The 11,652-nt window shown below is 46.2% G+C and overlaps 1 protein-coding gene across 1 annotated transcript; it reads right to left on the minus strand.

Moving 5' to 3' along the window:
- Positions 1 to 3,688: 3,688 nt before the first annotated feature.
- On the minus strand, positions 3,689 to 5,288 carry LOC123091102 (flavonoid O-methyltransferase-like protein Os11g0303600). The gene is made up of 2 exons (XM_044512501.1): positions 4,424 to 5,288; positions 3,689 to 4,326 (listed from the first exon to the last, which is right to left on the minus strand). The coding sequence occupies exons 1-2, from the start codon at positions 5,234 to 5,236 to the stop codon at positions 4,030 to 4,032; spliced, it is 1,110 nt and encodes a 369-aa protein (XP_044368436.1). The 5' UTR covers positions 5,237 to 5,288; the 3' UTR covers positions 3,689 to 4,029.
- Between the last annotated feature and the right edge of the window lie 6,364 nt (positions 5,289 to 11,652).

The following is an 11,652-nucleotide window of genomic DNA, read 5'->3' on the forward strand; positions in this document are numbered from 1 at the left end:
ATTGCACTCGCCCATTTTTCAAAACCTGTTCCCAATGGCTGAATAAAAAACGGTATGGTGTAGGTTACAAGGAACTTGAGAGGTTACACTGCCCACTCTCTACCTTTATGTTAGATATAATTGTTTGATATGCATATTGTTCCAAAAAACATCATAACTAGTAGATCTTCATAACATACCTAAATAGATCACAACCACGAGATCTTCATAAATATATCCAAACATATCATGACCAATTACATCTTTGATAGCATTTACTAAAAGCACAATACAACAAATTAAAGAGAGATCACCTTATATTACTCAAAAAGGTAGAACATCAAGCAATTGATTTGGTTGACCCTTTTGCAATCAATGGATCACAACTGACAACTATATATTCAAAAATGTACATAAACATATTGTGTCGTTAAATCTTAGTAACCATTCATAAGGTGACATAGGTTTACTAGAAATTCTTAAAGAAAGAATAACATCCAATATTTTTTAGGTGAACTATGGCGGGCATTAGTTTGTCTGAACCATTTCAGTTAAATGAAAAAAATCATGATACAATAGAAGTTACAGTGGCAGTACAAGCACACACATCACCACTTGAAAAGATAATGAAGAAGAACGAAAACCACAAGCACACCCACCACGAAAGAATTGGAACAACATGCCAATGACAAAAGACATCACAATGTTTGCATTGCCGGAGTGGTCAAAATGATTGGTTAGCCGAACCCCACTATGACATCCAGCTATTGATTTGGTGAACCTTTATAATCAATGTATAACAATGATTTGATATTTATTGTTGCACCTAACTACTATATCATAGTCATAATTAGATTTCATAAGTACATACACAGTCATGGTCGTCAGATCTTCATAATTGTACACATGTCGCAGCCATTAAATCATCATGCCAATACTAAGAGTTTATAGCAAAAAACTACCACATTACGGCTAGGGTTACAAAAGACTACCACAAAATTGGTTGGTTGTTCCAAAAAAACCAAGTGCCTGAACCGTTTTTAAGCAAGATTATGACATGTCTGGCCCACCCGTCAGGTTGACTGTTAGATTTGAATGTTAGTTTGACCATTGAAAGGTTATGACAAGTGGTCCCCACATATTTTTAGAAGGCAATTAGGTCCCTACAAAAAATTAAAAGCAATCAGGTCCCTATAATTTTTTTAAAAGCAATCGGGTCATTTCCATAAAATATAAAAACCAATCAGGTCCCGTCACCGACGAGCTCGCCAGAGAAGACGAAGAGACATGCTTGCATCGGTCGGCCTTGCTCTGGCGTCGGAGCTCAAGGGTGTGCAGGCTGCTGCACGTGGCGGGGCTGCTGCTCCCGTTGTTCTGCCGTTGTCGGCCGACCTTCTATAGTAGCGTCTTGAGCTCCTAGGCATGGTGGCCGCAGCTCCTAGGCATGGTCAGCGGCTGCTCCAGCTGCTGGGCGCGACGACATGAGCTCCTGGGCGTGGCCAGTATGGCCGCGCAAGCTCCTAGGCGCGGTGGTCCGAGGAGCACGCAGCGGCGAAGAGCAGTTGCAAGCAGCATGCAACAGCAGCGGCAAGTAGCAGGAGGCAGCGGATAGCAGTACGACGTGGCTACGACGAGCAACAACATGTACCGATGGTGGACAGCAGCTACACACAGCAGCAATGGTGGCGGCGGGCAGCAGCAGAAGCACACAACAGTGGCGGGCAGCAGCAGCATGCAATGGCTACTGGGGTGGGGGTGGGGCTGCTCGCGGGCGCGGTGCTCAGGCGGTAGGGGTGGGGTGGGGCTGCTCGATGGGATACGGAAGAAAATGGAGGAGGAGAAGAAGATGACATGTGGGCCCCACCTGGTCATAACGGTCAACTAATTGTTTACATAATGGTGTTGACTTTTTTGCCACATGGAGCTGACAAGTGGGCCCTCCATGTCATAATCCGGATTAAGACAATAACCATTCAGTCATTTGGTTTTTTTGAACAACCAACCAATTATGTGGTAATTTTTTGAAAAATTAAGAAAAGTGATAGTTTTTTTGTAACCCTAGCCCGTACCCTCCATGCCATAATCCGGATTAAAACAATAACCATTCAGTCACTAGTTTTTTTTGGAACAACCAACCAATTTTGTGGTAGTTAAGTGGTAGTTTTTTTGTAACCCTAGCCCGTAATGTGGTAGTTTTTTTTGCTATGTACTCCCAATACTAAACAGATTATAGTTGTTGAATCGTTATATGTTTATGTGTTCTAGCATATTTGGTTTGGCTCTCATAGCGGCACTAGGACCGAAAAACGCATCACACAGACCAACTTGCTAATTACAACCTGGTGTGGGAAAACGACCCAACTCCTATCGAAACACCTTTGGATTACTCCAACATATACATGTATTCAGCACAAAATCAACATATTAGACATCATAGGTGATAGTTTTCATGAGACAATTGGGTATCACTCCCTCCGTCCAAGGATATAACGTGTATTGGTTTTCGTGCAAGTCAACCATTTGAATGTTTGGCCAAGATTATAGAATACAATAACAACACCTGCAATACCTAATAATAAAATATGAAACTACTTTTCATAATGGATCAAATGATACACATTTCATATTGTCGATACTGGTATATTTTTCTAAAACTCGGTCAAACATGCATTCGTTTGCATTAAAAAAAACAAATACACCTTATATAAAGGAATGGATGGAATACATGATATCCATATCGACAAATATTATATTCAGGTTGCAGTAAACGTGAACATGATATACAATGTAAAGCACACCGTGTGCTTTAGTATTTCCCCCGGTGGAAGTTTTACCGACCGGAAAGAAACCAAGAATGCATAGCGCTCCACATTATACATAACACTTCATATGCTCGCATGTACCTTGTATTAACCCACAAACTTACCTGACAAAGTAAACATCATGATACAATAAGTTACAATGGCAGTACAAGCACACACATCACCACTTGAAAAGGGAATGAAGAAGAACAATGCCCAACTATCCTGGCCAACCACTACATGCACACCCACCATGAAGAAAAAGATATCACAATGTTTGCACTGGGGGGGTGGTCGAAATAATATTTTTTAGAACAAAGGCTCAAGAAGAGCCCGACTTTGAATTAACAAAGCCATCAACCGGCCAGGCATCACATAGAACCAACAAAGCAAACAAATAAGAAAAGGATACAAGGGCCGATGGAGCAGCTTACAACGCAACTCGCACTAACACGCACAAAATAGGAAAATGGAGCACAACTTGCTAGTGGTCGAAATAATTGGCTAGCCGAGTCCCACCATGACATCCAACCATTGATTTGGTGGACCTTCATAATCGTTTATAACAACCATTTGATATTTATAGTTGTACCTAAATATATCAGTCATTATTAGATTTCATAAGTTCATAAACGGTCATGGTCGTCAGGTCTTCATAACTGTACACATGTCACAGCCATTAAATCCTCACACCAATACTAAACAGATCATGGTTGTTGAATCGCCATATATGTTTATAATATGTGTGCTAGCATTTGGTTTGGCGCTCATGCTGGCACCAAGACAAGAATATGCGTACACGAAAACGCATCACAAAGACCAACTTGCTGATTACAACTCGGGATATGGTGTGGGAAAACGACCCAACTCCTATCCAAATACATTTGGATTACTCCAATATATACATGTATTCAACACAAACTTGACATATTAGACATCATAAGTGATAGTTTACATGCAACAATTGAGTATTACATGGTATCGACATCAACAAACATCACATTCTGGTTGTAGTAACCGTGTACATGATACACGGAAAAGCATACCGAGTGCTTTCGTACTTAATCGAATGAAAATTTTACCGATCGGAAAGTTACCAAGAATGCATGACACCCATATGCATAGCACTCCATATGCTCGCTCGTACCTTGTATCCTCCTTGAAACGTACCTGACAAAGTAAGACAGTCCCCATAGAGCACATCTTCTGAACCAAACCACAAATTATAATACGTATTTTTGGGCCTGTCTCACGGGTAGACCTCAAAGACACCTCGAGCTCCCAGTTTCTTCACAAGTTTGTAGTCACTGAATCCTGCCTTGGTGAATATCTCGCTCCAGTCAGTTTCATCTCGCTGCCGGCCATTGGTCATCACCATCATGGCTACATCCATCAGGAGCTCTGCTTCGTGCGTTGGTCCCGAAGAAGAGTCTACAACTATGTCGATCACAATCACTTTCCCTCCCTCTTCCCGCGAAGGGATGGCCTTCTTGCATTGAGCAAGGATCTTCATGCAGTCCTCATCACTCCAGTGGTGCAGCACAAGCTATATATGTAGGGAAATTTTCGTACAACTTTAGTAACAAAGTGAAATATAAAATGGACAAGAGAGGAATTTCGCATCTGTTGGCTATATGTTGTACCTTGATCAACACAGCCTGAGCAGGTGGGACGGACTTGAACATGTCACCGGCCAGGTAGTTAACGACACCGTCGGCAGGGACATTGTCGATCACCCGCGGAAGGTCGAGCACGGTGCACTTGATTTGCGGAAAGGCCTCCACGATGGCCCTTGCGGTCGTGCCGTCGCCGCCACAGCAGTCGGTCAGGGACTCCAGCCCCTGGAAGAGGGCGCCGCACTCCCGCAAGACCGTGAGGAACCCGGAATTATCATGGGACGCCAGGGCTTCGTTGAACACGGCGTCGACCTCAGGGTCATGTTTCGCCATGCTCTCGTCGAAGAGGGTCACACCATGGAGATCCTCGAACGGCGACGCCACGACGTCCTTCTGGAACCAGTCGGAGAGCCCCATGGCAGCCTCAAGGCAGTGCCTCGAGGTTGCGGCAAGCACAATGGAGGTTTGGCTTGGGTGGCCATCTACGGCGACGCCGTCAAGGAGGAGCCAGGACAGGGGGGTCAGGCGGTAGTAGGTGACCACGTCGGCGGCGTTGTCGGCGGCGAAGACGCCGGACGTGGCCAGCAGCCGCATGATGCGACGGAGGTAAGGCAGTTTGGCGGGTGGAAGGGACAGTGCGGTGACCAGATCAGGCAGCGATGCCGCGCCACCCAGGCTGTGGATGGTGGTCGGGACGCCGAGCTTGACGGCGCACTGGAATGCCATGGAGGTCATGTAGTAGAGGCTGTGGCGCCAAAGGTCGGCCTGCCCCTGCAGAAGCTCCGCCTCGGTGGGAACGGTCAATTGCTGAGCCTGGGCCGCCATTGTTGCTACCTTCATCACTCTCCCTCTAGCTATCTGAGATGTTTTTATATATGGTGCTTCGTTCAAGCAGTGTGCATCCAGCAAGTACTATTAGCGGCACATATATAGCTGCTCGCCTGGGTACGTGCGTCGGTGCGAGTTGAACAAGCAAGGGCATGGCGCTATCACGCGTGTCCAGCGTGTGGAAATTAAAAACGATAAACAGACACATCTTGCCAGTCACCTGATCCATTGACATTGCTGCGTGGCAGTGACAGGCAGTCACAGGCGTATTGTTAAAGTGGATATACTCCTACGTCAAAATAGCAGTTGAAGTGGATAATTACTAAGCATGCAACTTTGGAACTTTAGGTACCATCCGGCCCTCAGTTTTGAAAAACTAGTTCATTTAGTTGAACTAAGTAGGGCTCGGAGGGCATCCTAAAGGTTCCAAATTTGAATGCCTAATAATTGCTCCCTCCATTTCTAAATATAAATATGTTTAGAGAGTTCAATGAACTATATACGAAACAAAATAAGTGAATCTACACTCTATTATACGTCCATATACATCCGTATCTAGTCTATATAGAAATCTCTAAAAAGACTTATATTTAAGAACGGAGGAAGTACATTCTATGGTTCTATATATAGTTGTGTAAGCGTGCACGCCATGGCGAAATCATAAACATTATACATTTGCGCAACTGGCAAGAGTACCATGTCATGCACGATCTTGCAAGGGGAAACTGTCACATCTTTCTTGAATTTGGTCGTGCCTCCTACTAAGTCTCGTTTGTCAATGATTGGACTATTGATATCTCGTTGTGTTTAATTGCTTTCACTAAATCGAGTTTTAACTGTTTATAATCTTTGCTTCTTCTTTTTTTCTGCTCGTCAAGACTGCCATCGTCGGACATTGGAGGCAAAGAATGAAAGGTTTTGCACAACGCCCGGCCACTGGCACCCGGGAAAGGGATAACCATCATCCAGAACGAGGACTTTTTTTGAGAGAACATCGGCCTTTATTGATTAAGCAACTAATTAAGTTACACAGAGTCTCCCGGATACAATCTGGAGCAGAATGGAAAATACAAAGACTCATAGAGTTCAGACTAGATCTAGCTAAAACATTACATTGCCGATGAACATGCTTGAAAGTCACAGAAGACAAAGCCCCACACGCCATCTTGATATCAGCGATTATAGAACCCACAATTGAGCGTTCTTGTGCAGAAGAATGCAACCTTTGCACCACCGAGAGGCAATCGGATTGGAAGATCACATGCATATAGTTCTCTTGGCGAGCCAAAGTAACCACACTACGAAGAGCCATCGCCTCTGCCACTTCCGGGGATGAAACACCCGGCAAGGGTTCTGAATAAGCAGCAGCAACACACCGGACGGTATGGTCCTGAATCACCACGCCTATTGCCGAAGAGCCCCGGTCCAGCGAAACAGCTGCATCTGAAGACAACAGCAAAGTACCATGCGTTGGCGGAGAGCAATGAGAGCTAGAAGCAGGGATCTCACGTCTAGCAGTAGGATGAGTTTTGAAAAGATGCTGCAAGATCATATCAATATAAGCACGCGCCCTCGCAGCCGTATGCTTCGGGAGAGGAGCAACAAGTTCATTACAAGTAGAATTCCGAGCCTCCCAGATGTGCCGCAGAGTGACAGTCAGGATAGAGACATCTCGATCAGATCCATAGGATAGGAAGTTGAACAACCATTGCTTTGGAGATGTAAAGGAAGAGCGATACAGCTTGATCCCAAACCCATCCTTGATCTCCTCCCAGATAGCACGGGCATGTCCACAAAAAAGCAAAGCATGCTCAATGCCTTCCGATCGGGCGCACAAGGAACAGTCAGTCCTCGTTGGCACCTGGCAGCGGAGAAGTTGCTCCCCAAGGGTAGGCAATCATGAGCAAACCGCTAGAGCATCACTTTCATCTTGTTTGGAGCCTTGATATTCCAAAGCTTCTTCCATAACTTTTCCTCCAAAGACCAACTGGAGTGCTGCCCCCCACCATTGCCACTCCGGTCAGACAAGAAATGGCTCGTCCTAGCCATGTTATAAGCAGAACGGACAGTGTATTCACCAAATCTAGTGAAAGGCCAGCGCACAAAGTCCGGTCCGCCCGCCAAGTTTATTGGAATTTGGACAATATCATTGTCTACCTCCTCTATGAAGAAAGATCTCACAATATCCACATTCAAACACCCAATATCCTCATTGATCAAGCAATGAACCTTGGCAGACTCTAGGATAGGAGATAAGGGCCGAAGTAAGGTTGGAGGGGTAGAGGGAATCCAATTATCCTTGAGAATATGGATACTTTTTCCATCCCCAATACCCAATTGGACACCCTTCTTCAACAGGTCTCGGCCATGCAAAATGGCACGCCAAGTTCCCGAGGCTGGGCAAGGAGAAACGGCATTCCAAAAATCACCGAACAGGAAATACCTTCCTTTCAAAACTTGCGCACATAGCGACCCAGGATCAGTCAGCAGTCCCCAGCCTTGTTTTCCCAACATCGCCTAATTGAACAGTGTCAAATCCTTGAAACCCATTCCTCCAAGGGATTTAGGGGCCGATGGCCAATCCCAAGAACGCCAATGCATTTTCTTTTTACCATCCTCACGCCCCCACCACTGGTCGACACAATCTGTCGGAACTTCTCGCAAGTAGCAACCGGCAAATAGAAACAAATCGAAATGAAAGTGGGAATAGCCCGAGTCTTGGACTTAAGTAAAGTTTTAGTTCCTGCTCTTGACAACGGCTGATCTGACCAGCCATGGATATTCTGCCACGCCCTATCCGGAAGAAATTTGAAAGTGCTTGTGGGAGATCTTCCAACATCTGTAGGCATACCCAGATAAGAATCATGAAACATCTCGTTGAAAATATCCAGTTGAGACTTCACACGATTTTTGACACTAACAGGACAGTGCTTACCAAAGAACACCGATGACTTGTCCTTGTTAATTGCTTGCCCCGAACCCGAACAATGTAAGCTGAAGGCACCAAAGATGCCACACTCTTAAAATCACTCTTAGCAAAGAAGATGCTATCATCTACGAACAGGAGGTGTGAGATAGACGGACCATGACGGCCATTTCGAATCCCATGTAGCTTGCCACTAGCCTCCTTTTGAAATAGCATACTTGATAAACCTTCCATGCATAAGAGAAAGAGATATGGGCTGATTGGGTCTCCTTGCCTAAGGCCACAAGATGGTACCATCGTTTCTTTTAATTCTCCATTGACTTTGGCAGCATAACGGACATTAGTAACACATCGCATCACCGCCTCGATCCAGGAAGAAGCAAAACCCAACTTAGTTAAACAGTCATGGAGATAGCTCCACTCCATGCAATCATAAGCCTGCATCGTGTCTATCTTCAGGGCAAAGAAGGGCTTCTTCACTCGTTGGTGTCGGATTGTGTGTAGGCATTCATAAGCAATCAAGGTGTTGTCTGTGATCAACCTTCCGGGAACAAAAGCACTCTGACACTCTAACACCAGCACTGGCAAAATTGACTTCAAACGATTCGCCAAAACTTTGGATGATGCTGCGAGGCGAGTCGGGCATCACCGTCCGAGGGAAGGCGGATGAGCCGGTGCTGACCGCGGCGGCCACGGCGGCATTGACGAGGCCGTGCTGGCTAGGGTTTAACCCCATCATGTAGAGCACCTCCCTTATTGCTGCCGCGATGCGGGTGTTGGTAACTTGCTGCTGCGCGGCGGCAGCGACGGCGGCCACCACGATGGCTTCATCCCCCGTGTCCGCCGTGTGCCTCCGGTCCTTCCTCTTGGCCGACTCCTTTGCCCGCTATTCGGGCGTTAGCACCTTCTTCGGCTTCGGCGCGGCGGCCTTTCGGGGGGCGTGAGGCTTGCCTTTGCTGGACGAGGCGAGGGAGGTGAGGCCGGCGGCGGCGGCGAGGTCGAGGTTGTCATCCATGGCGGGCGTGGGGCGGGAGCGCGCGCAAGCGGGAGGGTTTTGGGGGGAAATGGGATTAAATGGTGGTGGCTGCCACCGACCGGCGGACCCGAGGAGAGGAGTAGGCGCGCGTGCGTCCATCTCGTGCCTGCGCCAATGCAAATCCGGCTAAAAATTGGGCGGACGCGCATCCGTTTTGGTCGGCGCGTTGGGCCGACTTTTGTGTCCGTGCCGATCCAAACGGGCGGCGGGGACGAAATGGGTTGCCCCATTGGAGTTTCTCTAACCATCATCTGGAACGGGGACTTGCTCCAGGTTTCGGACGCTGAAGTGGGCGTCTATGATCTTTCTCTCACAATTGCTTTGCAAGGTGGCAAGTGTTCCTTTCACCTCACTTCTGTTTATGGCCCTACGGCTAATGAAGGGAAAGGTGAATTCTTCAGTGAGCTGATTGCACACAAGCCGCTGTCTAACACCAAATGGCTAGTGAATGGGGATTTCAACCAAATTTATCTAGCTATAGATAGAAACAGAAATAATGCCAACCGTTGTGTACCAACCGCTTCCGGCACACTCTCCATCTGTGTGACTTCGGGAGATACAGATTCAGAACCGGTGATTCACATGGTCAAATGAGAAGCTAAACCCTATGAACAAACTTGACAGCGTGTTCTGCAATGCGAGCTGGGATATTCTTATTTACTAGAATATGCTAGAGTGCGCATTGTTTCATTGATAGGTACAGGGGCAGAGCCAGGATTGGGTATAGGGGGAGGGGCCAACCAAGTTCTACATAGAGCGACAAGTAATTCCGAACGGGGGAGTAGATAGAAAATTCCAGTACAAAAGATACTTATAAAGAACAAGGTTGAGACCTTGCACATCAGTCTCATTAAGAACTTCAGTGTGTCTAGAATATGAAGCAACCGACATAGAAAATGAATTAATCTTAATGGTGTTTGGTGGTGTTTTTTCTCTTCGCAGTTGAGAAATGTCAATTCTAGAAGTAACCATCTTGAAAAACAAATTAATCTTAATGGTGTTTGACAACGCCTTTTCTCTTCATTGCTGAGGAATTTCAATTTCAGAATTATTGTATAGGTCAACATAGGCGGACGATTGTACAATCGACCTGCCTTATCAGAAACATCTCAAAGATATGGTCAAACCACAAGAAGAACACCTCCGCGGGTAGTGTCTCGACGTAGCTCTTCCCCTCAGGCACACGAGCCGTGTATGTCGGATATCCTGGATCCTTCGAGGTTAGTAGGCTTTTCTTAGTCGACAACACATGGTCGTGCAGTCTCCTGAGATCCCCTGATATTGCGTCCAACGGTTTCGGCGGTAGCATCGGCTCGCCCGTAACATGGAACATGGCCGCACCTTTGACAGGTACACGCTTTTCAAAATCCGCCGCCTAGCTGCTACATGCTCTGGCTTGTTTGTAGACAGCAGAGCCTCTCTTCCCCAGTCTCTTCTTCTCCTTTTTCTAGGGCTCACCTTCCAGACAATTCCTTAACCCCTGCCCCAGTGTTGTCGGGCTAAGCACTGTACGACCCCCAACTAGTTGAGCCTGTGTTGAGGCGGTGTCTTCAGGTGTGTCCTATGAGGATTGCATTGTCAGTGTCAAAACCAGTAGATCTCAGGTAGGGGGGTGCAAGCTATATGTCTGAGGACCAATGGTAACAATGGATATAGGGGTTACACATTGTTTACCTAGGTTCGGGCCCTCTTAATGGAGGTAAAACCCTACTCCTGCTTGCTTATATTCCAAAGGTATAGGGGTTACAAGAGTGCCAGGCGGATCGAGGCCTCAAGAACACAGGAAAGAGTTCGGTACTAGCTTTCATTACAACCTATGTACAAGCCATGCTCACGTGAGGACAAAATGAAACTCAAATAGTGTGCTGAGAATTGCTCCCACGGCCCAAGCAAGCGAGCCTGGGAAACAACAGCCCAAGCCCACTGGCCTAAACACTAGGTGGTAGAACCAGGCAACCACGCGCGCCCAAGTCCTCTGACTTAAAAACTGGCCAAAACCCGAGAAAGCTGCCTAATTCTTGCCTAAATCGGTGGATTCTGACCTAGATGGGTGGATCTTAACATTTGACAAGTTTTGCCACTTTTTACCTAAATCTAGGTCGTTTTTAGGCAGTTTCCTGGCATTCCTGCCTAGTATGCTTGTATTCTGGGCGAGTGCCTCAAACAATCCATGGGCTTGGTTGGGCCATGACTCTTTTTTTTGTGGAGCAAGCAACATAGGATGACCGAATTTGGTTGTTTCGCCTCAGTTGGCCACACACAAAAAAGCGAATACAACAGCATCATCGTAATTTAACTGACGGCATGTTAAATGCTTTATTAATCGCATGAGATATACTTTGGAATAACACTTTCATTACAAATACATTTGAATCAAGTACAGTCAACTATAAAAGGATTAATTCTTAATGATGAAGAATTGTTAATTGATGCAAACAAAATATGCCAGTTAATTCTTAATGATGA

Source organism: Triticum aestivum, chromosome 4B (genome assembly GCF_018294505.1).
Source record: "Triticum aestivum cultivar Chinese Spring chromosome 4B, IWGSC CS RefSeq v2.1, whole genome shotgun sequence".
Classification (NCBI taxonomy): Eukaryota; Viridiplantae; Streptophyta; class Magnoliopsida; order Poales; family Poaceae; genus Triticum; species Triticum aestivum.